Source organism: Xenopus tropicalis, chromosome 8 (genome assembly GCF_000004195.4).
Source record: "Xenopus tropicalis strain Nigerian chromosome 8, UCB_Xtro_10.0, whole genome shotgun sequence".
Classification (NCBI taxonomy): Eukaryota; Metazoa; Chordata; class Amphibia; order Anura; family Pipidae; genus Xenopus; species Xenopus tropicalis.
The window spans coordinates 69,717,290-69,743,870 of NC_030684.2; the positions used below are offsets into that span (position 1 = coordinate 69,717,290).

Below are 26,581 nucleotides of genomic sequence, written 5' to 3' on the forward strand. Positions count from 1 at the left end.
TTACTGTTCAATTGCATTTCTGCCCAAGTACAAGATGCCAAAATTGTCCCAGGATGCACCCCTGACAAATAACCACCTGCAGGGTAAATTAAATGTTCTAAAATTGCTGGTGAGTACATTTAAGGGCAACAGCAAATTAGATTATTGTGGGTAGTTATGTGTCTGCAATTATTTTGCACTCTTTATTTCACCATAGTTATTAAAAATGAGACCTTATAAGAAGGGATGCACCAAATCCCAGATTTGATTTAGCTTTTGGCAGAATCTGAGCCATTTTTTGCAGGAGTCAGATTTGGCAGAATCCAAGAACTTGGCTGGTTGGCTGATCCTTACTTATAAGTCTATAATATGGCTTTAGAACTTTTGATTGCTGTTCTGTCACAGGAGAACAGGTAGGGAACTGTGTGTTTAAAATTACCCTTCTGTAAATTGAAAAATCTAGTAAATGGAAGAAGACGACCCCCCCTGACTCATTTCTGCTTTGCAGTATTTATAGGTAACTCTATAAGAAAGTCTCCTTTCTCCATTTGCTAAAGCTGCTAGCATTAGAAAAGCCACTGAAGTGACAACAGGAATTTCCATAATGTAATAGAACAGAGGATGTGATATTGCATCATAAACCTTATCTTGCTTCATAAAGTCTCTCTAGTATCTACAATGTTACATAGAAACTATTAATATTAAGATGACTTTGAAGGTCATATAGATATTACTTAATGGTTTATCAGTAGCATGTTTACACTTGGCTGTTGTGCCTGAAATATATTTAATATTACCCTACCTAACCTGGAGATATTAAAATAGAAACCAGCAGAGCTACAGTAGCCTTCCTAGCTGTACTGAATGTTTAACACATTTTATTTTTACATTTTTCTAATTTATCAATGTTTTTGCTATGTACATGGTTTATTAGCCAGCTCTATCAACCTAAAATTTTTCTATAAAAAAAACACACAGGCTGCTTAGCAGCTGCGCATTACAACTTATGCTCATTTACTAACACTGAGCGAATTATCATCTGAGGAGTAACCCATGGCAACCAACCAAATTTTTGCTTTCATTGTTCTACCTGCAGCTTTATGAACAAGCTAATCACTGATTGGTTGTTATGGTCTGCTCCCTAGGTTCAAATTTACCCAGTGACAATAAATTATGCCGCTGACTCACCTTGAAATCAATTTTGTTTGCTTTGCGTTGAAACAACTTGCATGGGGACAAAATACACTATGAGGGGAAAAGCCAATATCATACTTACTTATCTTCTAAATAACTATTTATGGATTCCTAGATTCTTATACATTTGTGTATGTATGTATGCATGAATGCATGTGTACAATGTACTTGTGTACAAAGAAATGACATACAGTGTATTTCCAACACAGAGACATTAAAGATGAATAGTAGCATCACATGTTTAGTTACACACTGGCCTAGTTTACGCTAGAATGTAGGGATTACAATTTGGGAACAAAATAATCAAAAAGTAAATAATTATTAATGTTATATACTGTATGTCTTTTCAACATTTGTCAGTTTCTCAAAATAGAAATTATGGATTTGCTCTTTGGAACAATGCAGAAGCAAAGAGCTCAAGTTAGCCAACATAAATCACATTGCAACAGCTAAATCAGGACAGAGGACCTTGTAATAAACTGTCATACACCGTGGAACGCTCACAGCACAGTTATCGATTTAGCCAGCATCCTTCAAACCATTGGGCAGGTATAGCTATAAGATTACTGGGAATGGATATGCTGCTATTTCTGTTGAGTGGCAACAAAAGATTAGCACAATATAATCAGCACAGTAAACCTGGCCAGAAAATGAAACCCCTAAGGAAAAAGTAGCCAATAAATCAGATTACTAATTACCCAATTTATATTCTAACTATAATGATTAGAGCATGCAGAAACAGTGCAGATATGCATCTCTGCTAGAATGCCCAGGCTAGCTCTCTTCCGTTCTTAATGTTTGGATATGTCACTGATGGCTTTCTTGCATAGGTCTGAGCTGAAATCATATTCAAGCACTCTTAGCCTCTATTTCCCAATAAAATTATCTTTCATCAGGGCAGAAGGCAAGGCAATAAAATACAGTCCAGCTAGAGTAAGCTGCCAGCATAATGGCAGTGTTTAAGGACCAGCCTTTACTAACTGGTTATACATGTTATGCTAGTTCCTCATTTAAAGCTATTGGGAAAAAAACATATAGCTATATGAAATTGGTTGTTACATAGTCCATCTTAGTGACCATTTCTCCATTTCCCTTACAACTATAGGGCCCTGCACTCAAGACTCAAATAAAATCCTTAAAAACATATCTTAAAAGTTTATGTTTAAAGGAAAACTATTCCCCTGAACAATGTAGGTCTATTAGATAAAACAGAGAATATGGAAAAACCTGCTTTATTTAAATATTAGTAGTATATGCCATTGGGTAATCCTAAGTACTAATGGCTACGATTCACAGTGCACACAAGCAAACCAAGTGCACACATATGTGCTAGGTCAGCCAATGAATGGGCAAATTTTTGTCTTTTACGCCCACACTACTTCCTGTTACAGTTACAGCTGCATTATTTCCTGTCAGGTGGTTTCTGAGGGAGCACACAGCCCATCACAAAATAGTGGCTCAAGGTAAAATATGTCAAAAATTTACCGATATAGATATTCCAGTTTGGCAAGATTCGTTAATAGGTCAGCTGTGATATAAACTACCTGTTGGTTAGGTAATAAATTCTGAGGGTATAGTTTTCCTTTAATGTTTACTTTAGCCTATTAAAACATGCAATCAGTGTTTATCCTTTCCTGTTATTGGGCAGAATAAATAATAAAGGACAATATCTGATTGGATAGATTGAGTAGCTATGCATTATCAAACTGGAGCAAACCTAACACTTTATCATTTTAAATATTCTAGAAAAAAACACTATCTTGTGAAAATCTAAGGTAGAAGCTTACCCTTAAATACAGTGGATCCAGGGGCTCAAGCCCCAGACCTTTAGCTAAGGGAGGCAATGCATGAATCATGGAAAAAAGTGGCTGGCACAAATCCGGATCACCACTCAAATGAAGTTGAAGATAGGCTATGATTAAGTGCCCTTGGGTGGCAGAAAACACGTAAGGCTTTTAAGTATTTTTGTGTAACAAAATAAACAATGGAATGCTTTTAACACAAACTTAGTATCTTCAGCTTCATTTGAGTGGTGATCCAGATTTGTGCCAGCCGCTTTTTAGACACAACTAAAATAACCAATACACTGTAGTGGAATGCTGCTATAGGCATTATTTCATTAAGCTATACAGTGGGAGAAAATGTGTAAGCTTTTGTGTATTACAGTAACAAGGATAAGGGGCATATTAATCAAGTATCATTATGGACTGATCAGTTCTGATTGGTCCATTATGGATTATTATTTATATAAAAAACTATAGCAGCTGAACCAGCACAATGCATAACAAATCATTCTGAATAAAACAAAAGAAAAATCTAGAAACATAACCTACTTTGGGATTTAATAGTTTTTTTGGGGGGCCTAAAATAAGTAATGTTTGTACTGATCAATCAAAATTCCAACAAAGATCAAATGGCTAGCAATCCTGCAGGATTTCCCTTTTAATCTATGATAAATAAAATAACAAAACTTTTCTCTGGTTATACCACACAGAATAAAACTATTGCAAAAAGATGGGCTATATGGATTTTCAAAACACGTGCAATTAACTCAAACAGGTTTTGGCTGGGGAGCTTACCCCATTTATTCTGCCAGTGTAACCACACAACATTTTTTTGGGGGGGGGCACTCCCTCCTGTTGTAAATTCCAGAACTTTCTTGCACTTTGCAACTCAACCTAATACAGCAAAATGAGCTGAACTGACAGCGCAGTGCAAGGCACATGTACAGAAAAGACTATATACACAAGTAATTTTGTGAATAGAGTATTAATGTATGCAGTTTTGCTCACAACCTTGCCCTTGTGATCTTAAATGAGCCCTAAAGTATTTGTACAACGAAGAAGAAATGAGTACTTACTGATGTGTACAAATATCCTTCACTGTTCATAGCCAAGTATAATTTCGTTTGAACACCTTGAATAGCCACCACTCGTAAACCAACTGGTATAAGGTTGAACATAGCTAAAGAAAGGGAAAAACAAATTAATTTCAGAGAGCGCATTTCATATAAACCCTTTTTTCTAAGAGTATTATGTACTTGCATTATATGATTAAACACAATCTAACAATAAATGTTTACTCACTAAATAATATACATTCATTTTCTAGAAATGTTAGAAATAGTCATAAAGCCGCACAAGCATTTGCGCAGAAATGATGCTATTATATTCATCTTTTTATGGTCTTCCAACTGTTGCTGAAAAGATGCTGGAGGGTTACAGTATGAAATTCCAATGATTCTGAACTTTTTACATACTGCATCTGCCCCCCAGTGATCTATTTACCCCAGCCAGCAGCCTCTGTCCCATTTACTCTTGTTAAACTTGTGATTTATAATACAGTTAATATGATTGAAAAGACAACTTTCCATCAAGTTTCATCCTTCCCTATTATCCCCTAACACAAATTATATATAAACACTTTGGCCCCATCCCTTATTAACCCCTGCTGGCCCCTTATCTGTTAAAGGCTAGTCAGATGTGCTAGCGTTACCTGCAAGTAGCAGCAATCAGAAATGAGCATGTATAGGCACAATATATTTTGCAAAGAGCATCAGTGCAGGCTTAATTTTGCCTTTAAGCTAGCACTATGCTCTTTCATACATAAATGAGCCCTTATGTGCACTGCATGATTGTATAGAATTGTTAACTAGAGATCATCATCACCTAAGTTCAGTGCAATTTTACTGTATATAACAAATGTAGGATGGCTGTAACAAAGTTATACCTGTAACCCTAACCTATGCAGTTGGGGTTCTCATTGTTAAAGTATGCTTGGAAGAGTAGAGAGAAACTCAAATGCATCTTAAATGGAAAGAAACTGCTCTCTTTACAAGTACATATAGTGTTAAATAGTGTAATTATCTACGACTCAGAAACTTAATTGATGAATTTTTCCAGAATTGCTTTTGTAACCACTGTGCACATGTTTCCTGGTCTTTGGTTGTTGAAAGTGGTTACTTTGCTAACAATTAGAAGGGAATTTGTTTGCATTGCTAAAAGGATGTATACACTTTTTTTATGCAGGCCACAAAACATTCTACAAAGAGTAAGGGGCAACTGTTCACATAAATAATAGTTTATTTATAATATTCTGGCAGAGAAAATGTGCTATGTCTCTAGAAAAGCAATGTTATGTTAAATGGACAGGTAGCACAAAATTACAGTGTGTTTTTTTGTTGTTCCTTTGTGTGCGCTCCCTGCTCTGGTACTGCAGATCGCACATATCTGTTTGCTCACACACATAGTACATAAGTGCTATGCTGGTGCAGTAGGGAATGATTCCCAAGTGCCTATTGGAAAGAAACTAAGAAACAAGTACTTGGAAATAGCACCTTGATGGATGCAGCCACTTCACGCCTTGTAAAGAGAACATTTATTTTTTGACCACAATTACTTTAATAAAACCCTGTCCCGTATTGATGGATTATCTCCATTGCTACTCCATGAGAGACTAATAGGCAATTATCTCTAAAGCGAGTGCATTGTACTTTTGCTGAGAGTGGTATTACAGAGGAAAAAGTACATGGAGTTGCAGTTTCATTAGTAACATCTTCACTTCCAAAAAGGACTTGTAAAAGGTGGATTACAAGATGGGAGCTGTCTGCCTGACACTATGTGCGGGTGACGACATGTTCTTTGATATATTGCGATACAGTCAAGAGGACCTCTGTGGATCTCCATGGAAATAACATTTGATTTGCTAGCTAACATTCCCCACAGCTTGCCTTCATGATCTGTAACTATTTAGTACACAATAGAGAGTTTGATTGTTATGAATTTTAAATATTGATATTTCATTTGGATTTTCAACCCTTAAAACTGGTGCACATATCTGCAAAAGTGGTAAGATAAAGAAACACCACCACCAATGCATACACTGATATTCCATAAATAATAAGTTTAAGCACTACTTACTGGCACTGCTTTCCTCCTCCTTTGCTCCATCGATTGTGCCATCTGGCTGCAACTGCAAGTGGTAACCTTGCCTGCTGTACAGTTTAGTTACTATTCCTTTGAGTTGAGGTTCTGCAACAAAAAGAGATAAAGGATATATACATGAGACACTTCTCAGTTCTAGATTTATTTTGATTTGACTGCGTTTTAAAAGGCACATCATTTGAGGAAATCAGAGGTTTTCCTATTATAACTGAAATAGTAAGTAAGATTGATGATACCATATTTTGTTAAAACATATGGCTGATGTATAATTGGCCACAGTCAGTAGGTCAGTGCAATTTAAGCCACACAGAACTTATTTCCTAAACCACATTTTTTAGCAGTGGTGTATTCTCCTAGTCCTCCCTGAAGTAGCTTGTGCCTACCCAGAGCAGCACATACATATAGAGCAACTGCAAAATTTAGCCATTATACTGCATTGCACTGGTGCTTTGCCATCATCAAAGGGAAGGGGGTGACCTGATCTAAGACACACAAAGGAGGGGGTTAAAGGGATTTGGAGGTGCAAATTGATTTGTATAGGTATCAAAAAGTACAGCATACCTACCAAAACTAATAATCAATTATGATCAGGTGTACATTCCCTATTAAACCTGAATTTGTGGTGGTCATCACTAAATGCAATTAGTAACAATAAGGCAATTCAACAATTTAACTGTAGTTACACATGCATTTTGCATTGAAACTCAACTCATGGGACTTTTTTGCAAATTTATAAAGTTTGTGACTTAATCTACTGATATATATAAATAATTTGTTCAAAGACAGCTAAAGAGAATCTCATGGTTGTGAAACTGATAGCTATTGACACAAAAGCTCTCCATGTCAGACATGTAATATTTACCAGTGAAAGATATGGAAACTACGGAAACTAGAAAACACATGGCCATAAATAACAACAAACATACACAGAATACTATCAGCTTCTGCATTACATGTCCATTTATGTGTAACCTGGCTATACAGTATGTAGATGACCTATGGCAATGCTTTTATTGTGGACAACGCCGATATATGTGTATTCCCAATCACTGACACCAAATGTATAAAATGTAATTATATTACATAAAAATATATATATATATTTATATCTTAGATAATTCAGTAATTCAATATTTGAATTTTTAATCACTTTGCTGAGTCAAGCAAAGGGGGTAACTAGTGTTTTTCTACCTAGTATTATCAAATACTATATGTATATATATATACTGTATATGTATATATTGTATGTATTTTTATATATATACAGGTCTGTATGCATGCATTTAGCCTATAAGACTGAAACACTGATACCAAAAAATATATTTTATTCCAATGTATAAATGCTGTACATTTATCCTTTTTGTAACATGCATTAAGGCAGCTGTGTTTCCATTTCATCACTGCATATATGTATTATTGACAGACACAAATTGCAGGGCATCTACTACTTCTTCTTCTAACACATCTTGCTTTTCATGAATGTGCATTAACATTTTATAACTGATGTCATGATTATATTTCTCCTATTCTGTTATTCTGTCCAATAAGCTCTAACAGATAATTTATTGATACAATGGTTTCAGATGGGTCGTCACACATTCTTAAGAAACGTGCTGTGATTCTTTAGACATTAAGGTATTAAAGCATGCTGGGAAATATTAATCAGTAATTGTTATAACACCATTTTTGAAGGATAGACATTACAAAATATGACATGCTCAATGAATTACACAAGACAAGAAATGGCTATAAATACACTGTCCAACCTGGTCGTCTTCGTCTTCTCTTCTTTGAGCCAAATAGTTTGACCCGAGAAAAGACATTGAGTTTGTTTTTCTCGCAGTTTCCTTTGCTTTTGCTGGGGCTGCTCACACATTTGCATGCATTGGATTTTTCCCTTTCCCGGGCTTGTCTCTTCTGCCTAATCAGAGAGCTGGCAATGGCCGCAGCCATGGCTACTGATTTATTTTCCACAAAAAAATAGAATCCAAGTGAGCTAGTCAGTTAATATTCTGAAGATAAGGTATTTGGATTTTATCACAACTTTTCCTGCTGGTTGGAAGGAAGCCGACATGCATGCAACCAGTATTGTTCTGTTGTCAGTAGAAGTGAATCATGAATCCCTCTTCAGTAATCACAATTGCCTTATAATAGGGGGGGGATTGCTACAGTCACATACAAGTCACTTCTTCTATTCATAAATATTTCAAACTTTTCCATTCCTGCCTTCGTTCTTACCCACCAAGATGTCTTTATTTCGGATAATACACTGGTCCTTACTTCGTCCAATTAATAGCTGCTCCAGGTCTTAAAGGAATAACATAGAACACCTTTGCAGAATGGGTTTGACCTCAGTAAAATAATGCTGTGTTTTTCGTCTTGCATGCCCTCATCACTGATACAGCTCACGTCTGGCTTCCTCAAGTGATGCATCTTAGTTTTCTTAGCCACTCTGGCTACATTCGACAGAAAAATCACCCTTCCAGGATTCCAAGAAAACAGTGTGCAATGCAGTAACCGAGGCAGTCTTCCCAGCCACTTGTAACTGTGTGTGTGAGAGAGAAATGCAGATGGCTTGATCCCCTCCTTTTCCAATGAGAAACAGAAAAGCTCTGACCAGTCTCCTATTGTGTGTCATCTGAAAACATCTGGTTACTTTTAGTGGGAGCAACAAAAGCGTTTGCAGATCAGCCCTTTCATTTGTTGAATGGAACCTTGTATGGATTTATATTGCAGCCATTCTTATCTATGCAGAGGTTTGGCATAGCAGGTCAGGATGAGCTGTGTGTTGATAAAGGGAACTTGCTCTGAAGAGCCATCTCCCGGAGAGAGAAAGGTAGTTTGAATTAATTACTAAATGACTCTTTCCTCACCAGCTCAAAATGTAGAGGCAAATAAGTTTAGAAGCATGGGCATTTCATCTAATCCATAATTGGCAGACTGGATGCATTTTTTTTTAATAATTCATTCTGAAGCAGAATTAAATTAACACACGTATTTAGGTTTCAGGTTTTATTTCGTTTTCATAAAGCTAGATATATAACCTCCTAAAAGTTCAGTATTCTGTAAAAAGCAAATAGGTGATTAAATGGCAAAAAATATTTTCTTTTGAAGTGTTAGGGTTTAGTCTGTATTAAGTTTGTATTAATTTATCTTTTATTGGGGTAGGAGGCGATATTGCTGGAAAGTTTCAGCAAAGTCCATAGATTGAGATTGATAAATACACAATTAGATTAACATAGCGTGACAGTTATTATTATCAATGTGTATTTATTAAACATATTCTGCAGCGCTGAACAATACATGGGTTTTTACATTAAACATACAGAACTACATAAAAAGCAACCAGTAACTGATACTTAAGAGGGCCCTGTCCAAAAGAGCTTACAATCTAAAAGAAGGAGAGGTTTAGATACAAGGGGGAGGAATAGGAAGATCATAAGTAAGCAAGGTAAGCGATGTATTACAGGGTATTGCATTTAGCAGCACACTGAAATTGTGCTAAACTAAATAAATGTGTTTTTGAGATGTTTTTTGCAGAGCGATTGGGAAAAAGTCAGACAGAAAATGAGAGAGAATTCCAGAAAAGGGGCAAAGCTCTTGAAAAGTCTTGAATGTAAGTGTATGAGTAGGAAATGGAAGAGGAGCTGAGGAGCAGATAATTTAAATAGCATAACAAGTGGTTAGGTGAGTATCTGGTGAGTTAGCAGATGTAAGGTGGGACAGAGTTACTGAGTTAAATGTTAGGGTCATTAGTTTGAATTTTATTCTGGATGGTAATAGAAGGCAGTGCAGAGACTCGTAGAGTGGCATGGCAGAGGAGGATCGGTTGGAGAGGTGTAGGAGCCTAGTGGAAGTATTCCTTACAGACTGGAGAGGTGACAGCCTCTTGAGGTGAACACTTGTTTATAGAGAGTTATAGTAGTCCATATATGAAATGGAGAGAGAATAAATAAGAATTATGGCAGCATCTTCGGTAAAAAATTATAGCATTTCAGAAATATTTCGTAGGTGAAAGTGATTATAGATAAGCAGAGATTAGAAGGGAGTGAGATAAATATTTTTATGAATTTGTCATTAACAGAAATTCTATATTTTTCTGATGAGCAAACTGTTCTTGAAGGAAACAGCTATAAATGGAAAAAGTCTGAAAAAGCATTATATAACCATCATCAAATTATTATTTCAGTGGTCATTAGCTCTTATAAACTAGTGCTGTTTTCTTTGTTATATAAAAATGAAAATCTCAGAAAATTATATATTTTGATTCACATGACAGTTTCCAAGAGTGGAAAAAAGTCACCCCTGCTAATTTTAATCAGATTTTTTTCAACCACAATTTCTTATAACATAAGCAAAGTTGCACTCTCTACATTAGTGATTTTCTTTGCTTAGGTATGCATGGGGGCTGAGAGGTATTATAGGCCTTCTTCCGTTAAATAAAAACCCTCAAGCATCAATCTTTTTTCCCCCAATCCCCCTTTGGCTTACACCAGTCTCTATATGTAGTGTTGTTTGTAGTGATGAGCAAAATTTTTCACCAGATATGGATTTGCAGCAAATTTCCACATTTTGCCATTGGCAAAATGTTTTGCGAAACATGTTTTGCAAATTTTTTGGCGTTTTGTGAATTTTTCTGTCATTGCACACATTTTCCGCAAAGCAAAACGGGACAGATTCTCTCATCACTAGTTGTTTCGCTCATCACTTGTAAATAGTGGGGGTATATCAACAACAAGCAACGGCTGCTCAACAATATTAGTGTTAGTAATTATTGTCACCACCTTGCCCTTCTCCAACCATCCTGCTCCTCTGGTGCTATCTTGCAATACTGCCCCAATCTCACCCTATTATACCAGCCCATCCTTCAACTTCAGTACTGTGGAAAATGTATTTTATTTTTACACCTCTATACCCTATGGTTATTTTCAGGCTACGGTATTCTGTCTTGAACTTATTTTCATATCTGGATTTCTATTAAAATAGTTTGTAAATCTGTTACTGCATATAAAGATTTGAAATAAACACATTTTAGCTACATATGGAGAGTTTGTTGTCTTTTTCTGCTTCTATGTTTATTGCTTTGTTAAGAAATCACAGCAGTGAGGCACTGCGCCAGCTGTATCATTGTTTAGACACAGTGCTATTCTTTTTATTGGCCATATAATCATTGTGCGTGCAACTGAACATATTATTAATCAGTGTATATGATGATAATGGATCCACTGGGTGGATTGGGCTACATGAGTACATACTAAAAGAGAGCTGAGCAATTCTAGAATTAAATGTATTGGGTACAAACATTTGTCAGTGCACAAGAGTTTTTGACCCATTTCTATGGCAGCTCAGTAACATGGGCAAATATATAAGGGGAATCAGGGCAGTTGTAAGCACATTCCAACACTATTGAATTCAAATGAGCAGCCGCAATTCTATCATAAACAAAATAATACAGTGAAAATAACTTGCATGCAGATGGGTGTGTTGTATCAAAGATTCAGTCTCAAATCAAAGTATGTGAACATTTCAGTGGCTTTGCAGTTGTCAGGTATGACTGTCTACACTGGTTTCTATCAAGTATAAGGGACGTTGCACCAAACTGTCTCTTTCTTACCTATATATTCATTTTAATTCTATCAGCTCTGCCAGAAAATTTTACATTGTATATATGTTCCAGGATGCTTTTTCAAATATGAGAAGGTTGCATTTGATTTGAGCTATGTGTCAGTGATGTGATTAACAGACTTATCCTACACTGGAGTCCCAGCAAATGTCCTATAGATAAAATTGTTAGAATTTTGGAGTTGTGATGTAGAATGTAAGATTATATAGGGAATATTGTAATCATGTATATAATGTAATATATACAATATATATACAATGTAGATATACAGGAATGCACGTAATACTACCAGTCAATAAGGGTAAAACTAGATCTACAAGATTGGGGCAACACAAACAGGCAGGCTAATTTCAACTGAGATCGACTGAAGTCAGGAGAAGACTCTTGTTATGAGCCATTGTGAAAAAATGCAGTTGTTCTGAAAGAGAGGGATGCAACCAGCCATATTGGAAATTCTTGGACAGATATTGCTTTGATGTTTATTTAGTAGTTGTCTGTGCTTAATAAATCAATCAGGATGTCTGTCACCTTAACATGCAAGTATCAATTCCTCCATCAGTAGCTGGCCCATAGACCAATCGGTATGTTGATTATTTTAATAGGATGTTATAAAATCAAGGCTCCTTTGATGCAAACAGTTATAAATGTATGTATAAGTGGACTTAGTATGCAGCAACTTAAATATTTAAAGGCCTGTTTTACTGAATAATTATGGACACTGGAAAGTACAGATGCTGGGTAAGGTTTTAATTGCTGAATAAAACAAAGACTTCATTTGAAGTAATTGCTTGCTAAAGTAAAACAACATCTTCTTGGTTTTGGTTCAGCATTCCAAACCATACACCAAGAACCTGAACCACAATGAGGTTGTGACCACAAAATACATACAGACAACAACAAGAGATCCTCTGCACTCACCCACTATCAATATATATAGAACTTAAAGACATTAAGCTACCAAGAAATGACCTCCCCTTTAAGCAAAACAGGGATTGTTTGTCCATATATTGCAATATACTTCAAGCTGGCCAACTACATCAAAGTCATCCCTTCTGGACAGTCCTACTTCAGACTTCATTAAGAATTAAGATTCATTAAGAATTCTACTGCTTCAATATACATTTAGCAAAGGGACTAAGTTTTACTTGCAACTTTCTTGCTTTCAAGGTTAAAACCCCCATATGGTTGCCCTTTTATTGGCTCCACTGGGATCACCTGACTATAGCTGGGAAGGAGTGGAGAGAGCTGCACAGACTCTGGCACAGGAAAAAAGGAGACAAAAAATCCTGTGTTTCTTTTGATAGAGGACTCAGTGCAGCATTTCTGTGAGGGTTTATGGCTGCATTTACATTGACCTTTCTGATAAAGCTTACTTAGTTTTTACCTTTCCTTCTCCTTTATATAAATAGGTGCTGTTTTCAATAGTGTCACTTTAATAAGAACTTTAATAAGAATCCCTTTTGGACATTTTCATTGTCAGTGTTCCTGATTTTACAGGTGGCAGTAAACCTGATCAGAGCTACATTTATAGACCACACATTCTTGGAAATACAGTGTTGGGTTATTTGGAAACAAACACACACCAACACTATCCTGTTCCCATTTAGATTTATCACTTGGCCCTAGAGGCTAATAATTATCTTAGAATGAATTTTACATTTTTTATGACAGGCCAATAGATAGAATATAGCAATTACTTAACTGGTTAATACCATAACTGCCCAAAGTTATTCACTCATAAAGCAGGTATTCTCATTTCATGCCATGGTTGCTTTACCATATTGCACAGTATTGATTAGACATGATTGATTATTATTAGTTATATACCCACCTCTGAAATCATCAAAGGGAGCAGGGCGAGTATATAAACACCACCACCCTGTCAGTAGTTGGACTTGGAATGGCACAGAGAGAGAGGTTGGGAAGGGGTTGGCTGGCAGTAAACTCAGAATGCCACCCGAGGCCCACCTCTAGTGACAATTAGCTGGCCCAAACATCACTAATCTATATCCTTCAGAGGCCTGCTCAGATCTAATGAATCTGAGGCTGGTGCGCCTGCACAAATATGTGCAATATGGGCATAGGATCCTTTATTCGGAAACCTGTTATCCAGAATGCTCTGAATTAGGGGAAGGCTATCTCCCACAGACTTAAAAACAATTTCCTTTTTCTCTGTTATAATAAAACAGTACATTGTACTTGATAGTAACTAATTTGTGTGAATTCATATTGGTGGCAAAAACAATCCTATTGTTTTTATTTAATACATTTTTAATGCTTAAAAAAATTTGTTAGTAGACTTAACATATGGAGTTCCAAATTACAAAAAGGTCCTTTATCTGGAAAACCCCAAGTTCTGATGATTCTGAATAACAGGTCCCATATCCGTATATTTTACTTTATACTGTATATGCAGCAAAAAAACAGCAGTGTGTAGATTTAGATAATAAAAATATTATCCTGACTACATCTAAATATGAAAACTGACAGGATCATCAGCACATAGACCCCATGATTTATTTCTTCAAACATTAAAAATTATATGTTAAGGTAAAAGATGACTGCTCCTCTTTTTGGCTACCTTACACAGGGGCACATCAGCAAGATGAGAATCGTGCCTTTGGTGGCATATTACAAGTGACGGAAAAAAGCTCCAGAGAGCAATTGCGCTGTCTGTACTAGCAATGTGGCCCCCTCAACCTGTTTTGATGCAAAAGAGGCAGCATTGTGGTAGTCTCAGTGCCCCTTAGGTAGTCATTTTGCAAACTGCATAGTAACAGTTGTGCAATGAGAGCACTTAATGTCTGTATTTGCTGTTCATAACAGTGAGCCATTGTTGCTGTGATAAGCAAACATGAATTTAGCCAAAGGTGTCAGGAACAGTATATTTCAGGTATGCTGTAAAATAAATGCAACATATTTTCAAATTGCAAGTAAAGAATTAGATTGATTCAGTATAATCAGCTAGGAAAGAAAAGCCATGCTTTAATTAAATCAATATCAATCAATATCAGTACTAATCAGATTAACTGGAAATTACAGTTGTCCATAGCCTTCTATGCCATTTGCTAACTTAAATCAATCGGCCTTGTGAATCAGTGCAAGCCTCAGACAATGTTAAATATCTAAGCTGATAAATACTATCAAACTGGCCTTTAATTAAATTAAACTTATTAATTGGTTGGATAGATACAAAAAAAATCAAATGAATGAAAATCCTGCAGCAAACCTGTAAGATTACCTGTATGATCTTTAATAAATCTACTCTTTTTTAAAATTATCGACCATATTTTGATAAATCTGCCTATAACTGTCTCTACATTTATTTCACTGAGAAGATGATGAAGCGGGAGTACAGATTTAGAACACTGGTGTGGAACAAGAGGCTCCAGCAGAATTTAGTTGGTGTGTGGGTGTATAAGGTAGAGTGGATTCGTGAGTGCGGACAATGCTATTCATTAGCAGAGTGAGAATGTCAGCGAGACAGCACAAGCCCTTGACTGCAATGCAGATTTCAACAAACTGTCATTTTTACCTTCATCTGAAACACAGCTCTGTATGATAAATGAGTAAATAATGCAATGAACGGCACCACATTTCCTTACAGGTAGCTGAAAGAGCAGAATAAAGGAAGGCTTTCTACAGAACACAAATGATGGTTATTTCTGAAACAATTTCTTCATTTTGTGTGACAGGAGCAGAGCGAGCATTTTATTTACATTTGCTGATAACACTATTTGTCGACTCAACTTTCATTTCTGCATGGATAATGCACTTTCAAACACTTTCCCTTTACAAGCTAAGTGCAAATGGAGTTATTTTGTTTTAGATTGGTAATTTAGTATGTAAGCTCCACTGAGAGCCCAGAATTTATGAATTTCCCTACTCTGGATTTTTTCTGTCCTGTGAGCATTATCCAAATATCATAATGCACTAAACTCACCCGGGCAGTTACGTTAGCCAGTCATTTTGGTATCGCTATGAGAACAATCCACTTGCATGCTTCAATAAAGGTAATTTACCAGTAGCAGTCAGACCACAAGAGTCAGATATTTAGTGCAGACATCCAGGCTGCTATCTGAAAGACCAAATGTGCCTGTACATGTCACCTGACCTGAACTGTACAATGTTCATTTTTGTTCAGGTTCCCCATTCTGAGGCCTTTGGTTTTTCTAAATAGGTTTTCTGTCAAAACTGCCTGTATGGATTTCAGAAGTCCAAAACCTGGACAACACAGAGCCCTGACTGACACAAAATGTGGCCGTCACACTTTAACTCTGCCTGCTGATGTCACTGGCCTGCCCCTATGTGTCAGTTTTCTGCCTACTGACATCACCAGCTCCACCCATCTGTCCAGGTGATCTGCCGATCATAGGTGGCAAGTCTAGTCATAAACCCTATGACTAAGGGCCCCATTGAGCATGAAACACATTAGGCTCTTATCAATGTCCTAATAAATAAAATACATTTTTCACAGACTGCTGCCTTCCACATATTATTGTGAGGCTTTAACAATTGGGTGTTGAGCGATTTCATACCCATAGAATGGGATTTATAGTGATTTGCTTCTTCACATTTTATTTGCATGATAACTGGCTTTTGTTTACTTTACTTTTGGGGCAATGAAAATGCCACATTAAGTTTAGGGCATTCTAGAACCTTGCAGCCCACGGTGCTCTCTTTATGGAGCTCTCTTTGATCTCCTGCACTGAATCCTAAAAAAGATACAAAGTGTCACAAACGTAATTAAATCAGTAGACTTTTGGCAGAGAGCCCAGAAAACTTAACTAGCAACACTTGTACTTAGAACCCCAAAATCCCCAGAAATATGTTCAAACTTTAAATAACCTGCCAAATTTTGTAAAAATGGGAGTGGCTTTAAGGGGTGTGGTTGCTAGGCACCATATTTTCTTGTCCCTCTTTATATTTTTCAAATGTTAAGAGGTATACAAGCATGTTACAATCTGATGTTACATTCCACTGTAAGTAGCAACAGGGTATAACTAACTAATAACTAACTTTTATTTTTATCTTGCAGTATTAAGGCCTTCTACAGCATAATGAGTGTTGTCTGAAAAATTTTCTCATGTAAATTATTATTGCACACTGCATCACCATCCCATTTAGGATTAGGCAACAAAAACCCTATATGTTAAAGGTAATTATAAAAGAGGACCAACTGAGGCTTTAAAGTAATTGTAATTCTCTTAGTTATACAGTGTGTCCTGTGGCTTAGTCATGATGAAATGCAATCTATGCACTTACAGTACTGTCTAACTTTATTTGGCCCAGCAATGAAAGTAACTCCCAACTTGTTTTTTTTTCTTCCCCCATTCCATCAATAACCAAATTATATATAGGTAGCATACATAGAGGGTAGTTAGCATATACTGTACATGTAGAAATGATGTGATTCTTCTTCTGTGTTATCAGTAACCACTAACAAATATACCTAGAAATTCAATATTTCCTAAGTAATATAGCATGAACTACCAGTTATTGTGCTTTTGTGCATTAGCAATCTTCAGTGAAGTTGTGAGAGCAGTGGCACCTAGTGGGCATTAAAGAAAATGCATCATGTTATATTCAGCCTCAGCTACAAGCATTTACTAGTCAAGGTAAGTGCAGTTTACATCTCAGCCCCCCCCCCCCCCCAGCTGTAATGTGCACTATAATGTATTGCATTCCTTGGTTGTTAGAGTGATCCATTTACACTTATTACATCATTGTCACTTATACCCATAAATGTTTTTTCATTTGGCCTTGTTTCTGCTACACGTAATGCACTTCCTCTAACTGCTTTCATGCTCCAGTCTAAACCAAATCTATTTATTATTACTCTTTCCAGACAAATGTATTTCAAATGAATGCTTTAAATGCACTTTTAGATATATGCCTACCATTAGAACAGGTTTACAATTAGAATCTGATTAGAGCAGGCACGTCGTTTATTAAAAGTGTTAAAAAGACATTTGGGGGCGATTCACTAAAGGCCGAAAAAACGAGTGATATTTATAGCATGCATTAAAAATATTAACACTTCTTATATTTTGCGAGTTAATGATTCACTAAAAGGACACTTGTCTGAATTAAGAAGCAATGTTATTGTCGTTATTTATGTTGCGATGACATATTTTTAAGCAATATTTTAAACCATGCAATATATTTATGCGTTATTTCATAGCACTTGATATTCGCGCACGCTATTACGCATGTAACCATTACTTTCTGAAAACTACTGTTCTGAAAATTTAAACTGGAGGATGCATCATTCTAGGACGATCACATACTTGAAAAAATCCGACTGCAAACTCCATCTTTTCACCACAGACAATCACCAGCTGCAATGTTGTTTAGTAACACCTACTCCTGGGAGGCGTTAAGTTTCACAGTAATTATCGCCACATTTTATGCTTTTAACACTTAAAATATGTCTGTGAATTATGCGTTAGTATTATTTCTATTCGATAATTACCTCAATGCGATGGAAATAACGCTTTGCGATAATCAAGATTTTTGCGCATGCGATATGAGTAGTAACGCATGCTAAATTACTTTGATGAATCAGTACTTAATTATCGAAAACCTTTTAATGCATAAAACTATGCGTTAAGCATTAACAACTTTTAGTAAATCGGCCCCTTTAAAAAAAACTGACCAGTAAAATCTACCTGCTTAATGGATACTATAGGTGACTAGGCCTGCTGTATTTGTCTCAGAAATGTCTGCAATTATATATTTACCCTCAAAAGAGAAGGAAAAGCGAAATTACTGGGGGGTGCCAAACGTTGGGCACCACCCAGTGTTTGTAATAGTTTACCCTGGCCGGTGCTACTTACTGTTAGGAGAAAACTGCACCAGCCCGGGGTATATGCAAGCAAGTGATCCTCTACCTTCTGTCTTCTTTCTTCTGAATCCCAGGGCCACCCCATGCGCAGTTGAGCAAGAAAGCCAGTTTTTAGTTACAGTCAGCTTTCCACTCTACTGCGCATGCGCAAAAAACAAATAATCTATTATTTTATAGACTAATCTGACTAATCTGCAGGACACTAGCAAAGAAAAGCATGTTTTTGGCTTACTGTATTTGTATTCATTGCCACTGGTAAAAATTGATTGAGTTGATAAATGTGCCTTTACAGTTTCCTGACCTTCCCTTTTTGGGAAATTAGGCTTCTAATGTTTTGCTCAGCTATTTACCCAATTAACAAAGTTTGCTTTCAGAGCTCTCATTTGTTGTGGATTGTGCATTTATCAAAAGGTTATAATAGGTAACTTTTTGTTTACTTCTTTACAAATAAGCCTTATAGGTATAGGACCTATTATCCAGAATGCTTGGGACCTAAGGTTTTTCAGATAAGGCATCTTTCCATTGTTTAGATCTACATAGGGGGCCATTTACTAACAGTCATGGGTTTTTTTTGCGATTCATGTTGTTCATGGCAAAAACACGTTTTTTATGTGAAAAAAGCAACATTTTCCCCATTTATTATGTGTCAAAATCACAAGAAACGCAAATGTAAAAATACACCATGTAAAAGCTGTCAGGGTCAATGCGAGCAGTCCTTGGCAAATTGTAACACTTTTTATTTAATTTGTGGTTTTCAAGGTTTTTGTTTTTAAGTCCACAAAATCCTTACAAAAACATAAAAAACGCGAAAAATTCATGTACTTTTCATTTTCGTTTCACATTTTAATTCATTTGTGCTTTTTATATTCAGATCCTTGGCTAGCCATTTGTGGTTTTAGGAGAAATTAGTTTATTCATGGTTTCAAATCCTCTAAAACCGTGAAACTCGTGAATGTTGATAAATCTGCCTCCATGACTTGTTTTGCCACCAACATGGATTTATGCAGCATGTGTGATACTGTTTTATTATTACAGAGGAAAGGAAATCATTTTAAAAACTTATGGTAGACTTTATAGGAGATGGCCTTCTGTAATTCATAGCTTTCTGGATAATGGATTTCTGGAACAGATCCAATACCTGTATAAGTGAATAGAAAGTTTGGGAGTACACCTCTGGAGAAATTTGTGAACTCTATGTTTACTAGAAAAAGAAAGCAAAAATGGCGCACTTACAGGATATTCAGGAAAATCTTTAAATTCTCCATTGAGAATAGCACCAAGGTCATGATGTTGCGGAGTATGTTATTTAGTAATTTAAAAATCACAATCACAATCACAATACATTATACACTGAATAAAGTAAATGGGTACTTGTTACAAACATGTCCATGCTCAGTGCACAGTAACAGTAGCTGAAACATATCAGGAGAGACATCTTCATTGGGTGAATGATTTTAGCATAATATTATGACACACCCTCCAGAGAGCAGAGATTTTTCCTTTTGGAGGCTTATGCCGCCTACAGAAAAACCCCAATTATCTCTAATGCCATTAGTCCTTTTTTGAGAAGCATCACACCCATTTTACAATACTTTGCAATAATTAACCTAAATTAATATTAACACATAGCCTAAATGGTGTTTCTCACTTCAGTAGTCAGGATATTTTTATTTTAGTACACTCTAACATAGAGATCAGTAAGTGATACATTTAGATTTAAAGGAAAAACTGAACTCTTATGGTACATTATTTTTTGTCTTTGTATGACAAGCAATACAGAGTAGAAGCTCTCATTAAATGAAAGGCGAGTGGATAAAAGCCAGGTGATAACTTGATTAACCAATAGCACTTGTTATAACATTTATGAAGAAAAGATCAACATAGATCTGAAAGCTGGCAGTCCAAACTTACAGTACTCAGTAGGAATCAATTCTTCAGTTACTTCCTGCTCTATTCAACATTGGCAAAGCATTTAATGGAGTATTATACTGACAGTAAAATGTTTGTATTGCTGTTCTTGATGAGTAAAAAGAGGATAGTCTTGTTGTTAAAGACTGATTTGTTTAGTGAGCTCCACTAGGCAGTCAAGCCAGCGGGGGCGCTATTTCATAATTATGTTTCATGTTTTCTTGTCAAAGTAGCCAGTACAAAGTCTTCATATATAGACAAATACAGACAAATATCATAATCTTAAAATATGTATGCTTGTGTATTTAACTGAAGAAAAATTAAAAATGTATTTTAATATAGGGTCTAGTCCCCTTTAAAACTCTGTAAAATGCTTCTTATATAATTGTAATCTTTAAATAAATTCAATTGAAACATTGCGGAACATTAAAGCACAGAGAGATTATTTACAACGCGGTGTGTTCTTTCAACTCTAAAGAAAGGATATTTTAGAAACAAATAAAAAAAAGAGAACTCTGATTAAAAGGGGTAATAATCAATAAGTGAGATCTCCAGTGCTGCCTCTGTGAAAGGAAAGATATATTTTAGACACCACACCATGATCTATTTTAGGTTTTAGGAGGATGTAGAGAGATATACAGTTCAGACATCCATATTACTGCTTCTACATTTCCATGGACTATATATATATATATATATATATATATATATATATCCACCATGCATGCTGGAGTTACAGCGGTAAGAAACCGTGGCAATTAAAGGTACCCATCACTAAACAATGATAGGCTGAACCCGTTTGCACTCTTTAAAGCTGTTTTTCAAGTTGCTGGCAGTGACCTAAAAAGTTGCTGTAAGGCAGCTGTACTCTGGTGCTGTACCAATACACAAGAAGTACTCAGCACACCAGGAAAATACAAAATCTACTTACTCTTGCATTAGCAGACTTAACCAGCTGAAATGTGATGCTGAGGAAATAACGTGCCCATAGTTATTATAAGCATCTCTGTTATACTTTCTCAATATGTGTATCAGTTAGGAAAGTATATTATATAGAGTCTAAAATATTACACCTGCCTTATCCTAAAGACTAAAAGACCTAAAAAATATATATTGCCATTAGGTCTGAGCCATTCCTTTAGTCCACTGTCTCTAAAAGATGTTCACTATATAAACACAAAGGGCTATAACTACTTAATGAAATCATTTAATGGAATTTAATATAGTCAACTGTCCTGCTGCATATAATGAAAGCTGAATAAAAGTAAATTATTCTATTTGCTGTCACATATAAACATTCACAGGCTTACCCATTTGGCAAACTTACTGCTAAAACTCCAGCCATGACAGAAGATAAAATATGTCCTACATAAAGTAACTGTATTGTCTGAATGCAGCACTACAAGGAACCACATTTTTAAAAATGTCCACAAAAACACTACTTCAGTATAAGCAGAACTGTTATCCTATATAAGATGTATTAGAAAATGTATTACCACAGTCCCCTCCATTCCTCTTGGGGAGGGCAATTTATTTTTCCAAACTGCCAAAATGATTTTGTAAGGGTGGCCATCCACTCAGATTAATCCCTAGTGATCCAGCCAGACAGAATGAGAAAAAAAGCTAATCTTCATCTTAGGGCGTTGGTTCACAAATCTCTTTAAATCTTTCTACTGTAATGTGCATAAACAAAGGCTTCCTATTAAAAAAAAACCAACACAAATAGGGCAGGCTGATATTCTATTGCAATGTTTATATCACTTAGCACACAGACTGTGGCATCCCAAATTATTTATATTTGGACCCATATGTACCCATTCAGCAGAAATCAGCAAAATCCATGTTAAAGGAAAGAGAAAACATGTATTTCGTATCTCTAGTCAAAAGAGTGTATTCTGTTATATTCAGTAACACAATTTCAAGGAAACAAGGCATTTCTAAATGAGTTTACTAATCCCCAAGGCACAAAACTAGCATTTATTCTTTTTTTGAAATAACAAATGTACTCCTAGAGATATACAACGTATTACAGTTCTGTATTGTGTGATTAAGTATAGCAAAGCACTCTTTTTTAAAAGCATGCATTTAGTGCTAAAATACAGAAAGAAAGATTTTGTCCTAGTTAAATGCAATGCCTTACCTGAATATGACTTTCTTAAGCCCAAAGCCATCTTTCTTTTCAGGAGAAGCTTACAGACACAACTGCACTCTACATTTGCAGCAGGCAGATAGACAGGGAAAGTTTAAGGCATATTTAAAGAATTCTCTAAGGTACTGGCCAGAACCATCAAGCCCATAGTAGTGGTAAACAGAGATCATTAATGGGCATTAATGACAGACCATTATGACTTTCAGAGATCATTAATGATTCATCACGTAGCTGAAATGTTCTGGCAATAGCTAACAATTTCTTGGACCTGAATGTCGCCCCGTCCTTTTATTCAGAGCTAAACACATTATTTTTTAGCACAGAATTTATTCTCTGGCTTCTAGAATTACGAAAAAGGCTTGTAACTGGACACCAGCTCACATCAGATTAGCTCTCCCAGCATGATGGCCTTGTTTGCTAGATTTTACTGCATTTTACAAACAGGAACAGAACAAGGATGCTTAGTGCAAGGAACATTGTTTTTTATTTTTTTTCCTTTTTACTGTTTTGTAGAGTTTAAATATTTAGAAGCATTAAAAACCACAAGCAAAGGATGCATTTAAAATAACACATTTTTTAGATGATACCAATATTTTCAGTGATACTTCATGGATATTATGCTTTTCCATTCGAAAATGCTAATTGATTGCGAAACAAAGACTGGGCTTCCTCTTACAGGAAAATACTACACCATTTACTCATAGCTTTGCCATTTTAAATTCACGGAATAATAACAGTGGTGGTGGTGGGAGGGATTCTATGTTAGACATAATTACATGCATATATATACTGTAATATTGGGATAGTGCCTTGTCAATCCATTATATATTTTATGCAATATAGTATGTCACACACCTGCATGTAGTATTAGGCTAGTGTCTTTGCAGTTCATTATAGTTTATATTTTATGTGATATAGTACAGGTAAGGGATCTGTTTGGAATGTAATTAACTTTGTCGCACCGGGCTCCCCTGCAGAAAAATCTTTTGCTGTATATATAGTAACGCCACTAATGTCTGTCCATCACAACTTGGGCAAGTTGTCAAGCACTTTTTTTACTTAATTTGTGTGTGAATGACACAATTCAGTTGCAGCTATTGATGCAAGATTCTAATGGAACCCGGGAGTAACTATGAGGTCCAGGCTGGTAATCCTGGTTTCCCTTCTGTCAATGCAACCAATATCTCACAATTAAATATGGTGTGGTTTGACGACCTGTCAGTGCAAGTTCCTAAGGTGTATGTATGGACACAAGTATTTTTGTGCTTTGCAGTTGCACTGACATTAGTAAATAAGCCTTAATGTTTAAAAAGTTAGGCAAATTAGTGGTTGTGTAACTAAAAGATGAAGAGTTTCTGATATTCACACCAACATACAGTGGAGTTCTTTTTCGGAACAGTCACAGATTGCAGCCCAGTACTGCCAGCTGGCTCATATGATTCCCTGTGCACACAAACAAACCAAGGGCACACACAATACTAGGTTACATCATCCAATTAATGGACAGAGCTCTGTCTCTTACTGCTACACCTCTACCTGTAAAGGTCCCCATACACGAGCCGATAGTAGCTGCCGATATCAGTCCCTTAGACCGATTCGGCACCTAATCGGGCCGTGTATGTGAACTCCCGACAGGCCTGCCCGACCGATATCTGGCCTGAAATCGTCCAGATCTTGATTGGGCAGGTTAGAAAATCTAGTCGGATCGGGGAGCGCATCGGCTCGTTGATGCGGTCCCCGGACCGACTTTTCCTATACCCGCCAAACGATCTAATTATAATGGAGGGTATAGGAAAAGTATATCCATTACCCTGGATTCTCCCGATATCGCTCACCCGTAGGTGGGGGATATCGGGAGAAGATCCGCTCGCTTGGCAACATCGCCAAACAAGCAGATCTTGTGGTGTATGGGGACCTTTACAGTTAGAGCTGCATTATTTCCTGTCAGGTGTTCTCTGAGGGAGTGCACAGCACATCACAAAATGGTGTCTCAGAGTAAAATATGTAATAGGGCAATATATACTGATGTATGTATGCCAATTTGGTACAATTCTTTAATAGGTCACTTATTATGATATACATTATTTGTTGGCTAGGTATTTATTCCAAAGGTATTACAAGGATGTGGCTATAGCAATTACTAATTTACTTTAATAAATTGGTAATTGTCTAATAATCCTGGTATTTCTTTTAAGAGATACTGACACCTAAAATTAAATTTCTTTTTAAATACAAAATAGCATTGTCTATGCATGAGCTTAATAATTTTGCCATACCTTGCACCTCCTACCCTCTTGGGCGCTGTGATTAATCAGTTCAAATTGCCCGGGCATTGTCTGGGTTGGGCAGAGTTACCAAGGGTGATGTGGGGCCAACCTTTTCAGTCTGGACATTGAAGGAACAGCAGTTCACAGCATTCCATCCTCCCTCTGAGGCGAGTTTGGTGTTGCAGCTGGTTGAGGGTACCTTTACACTGAGCCCCAGGGGAAGTTAAAATGGGACATTTAACAAGGAGTGGAAGTAGCTTGGCTGACTTGGGGTCCTGACGGGAATGTAGGCAGCCTGGTTTAGGGCTATATAAACGTTATATAATTTTTTTGGTTACAAGCTGCTAATGTTATAATAATTTACATTTAGTGTTATGGTGTATAAATAAACAACTAGGGCCTTTCCATTCCAACCAAGGTGTCTGTGTTTATTGGGGATAAGATGGTATGGGGTTTGGTCAAATGGGGAAGGGGTGTCTTGACACTGCACCTGTTAGGGACAGTCAGGTTGGCAAAACAGTCAGGTTTAGGAACTTCAAGTAACAATTACTTAAAAAATAAAAAATGATCAACATGACCTTTCTAAGTACATTTATCTATTGAAAAGCAATTTTTCCATGTCAATATCACTCTTAAGGACAGGCAAGGTTAATATGCTGGGAGGTGCCAATATTTGCAGCACTTTGCAGTGTATTAAATTGCAAACTTTTTTCCCCAGGACTGGTGATCCTGTTCAGTAAAAATTACACCAGTTTGGGGATCTTACTCACTAGCCACCACCCCTCCATTTTTGTAACATTTTAGAAGGCTCCCTTGCATTAGACTTGCACAATTGCAAATTTGAATTTCTTACTCTATCCCAGGGGCGCTGCTGCCATGAGGCAAATTGAGGAACTCGCCTCAGGTGGCAGTGCCGCCGAAGTTACCAGGGGGCGGCAAAAATCCCCCCTGGTAACTTTAAGAGCTACATTTTCGGTTTTTAAAATAGAAATTTGGCTCTGCTAATGCAGAGAGCGCAATTGTGCTCTCTACGCTAGTGATGCGACCCTCTCCGGCGCTGTAAAGGTAAGTGCGGGGGGCGGCCGAGGGGGGGGGGCGCCATTGGAGGAGCTGCCTCAGGCGGCTCAGGGGCCAGAAACGCCCGTGCATTATCCCAGAACAACTGCAAGAGAGCTAGAGTTGCCACCATTTGACTGGGGGAAACCTGGGTGGGGGGGGGATGCGTTGTCGTCACGGGGCAGGGGTTGGGTTATGACGTGGAGATTGGCAATTAGCTGATTGCCACTGTCAATCTAAGAGAGTCCTCCCTGGTTTCTCTAATTTGGAAAACCAGGCAAGGAGTTTTGACATGCCCAAGTCAAAACCAGGTGGCAAACTTAAATAAAGCCTCTTGGGAAATACTATCAAGTAGGCAGTGAAGCTCTTATTGGCCTAGTGACATTTTTACTAAACTGGAGCACTGGTCTGGGGAAAAAAAATAGCAATTATATACACTGGGAGCACCTAATATATTGGCACCCTTGAGTGTATTTATTTTTTTTAAAAGATTTGTACAACAATTGGAACGCCCATTGCTGTATTCTAGAATTAAACCATATTCCAGGTACAGCCTCTCTCTTTATATGAAGCCATGCCATACAAAGATCTGCTTGGGTTTTGTCTGTTTCAACC

General features: G+C 36.7%; 1 protein-coding gene across 6 annotated transcripts in view; it reads right to left on the reverse strand.

The window, feature by feature from the left end:
• The window catches only part of fgf13 (fibroblast growth factor 13), a 186,943-nt gene that overhangs the window by 27,807 nt on the left and 132,555 nt on the right, over window positions 1-26,581 (reverse strand). For 4 of the 6 annotated variants that reach the window (XM_031890565.1, XM_012968625.3, XM_012968624.3 and 1 more), the window contains 2 exons: window positions 6,093-6,203; window positions 4,034-4,137 (listed from right to left, as the gene is read on the reverse strand). In XM_031890565.1, coding sequence (XP_031746425.1) covers window positions 4,034-4,137; window positions 6,093-6,203 — 215 coding nt within the window. Of the gene's footprint in view, window positions 1-4,033; window positions 4,138-6,092; window positions 6,204-7,882; window positions 8,868-22,634; window positions 22,743-26,581 lie in introns of those variants that run through there. The other 2 variants (XM_012968627.3, XM_012968626.2) reach the window with 2 other exon arrangements.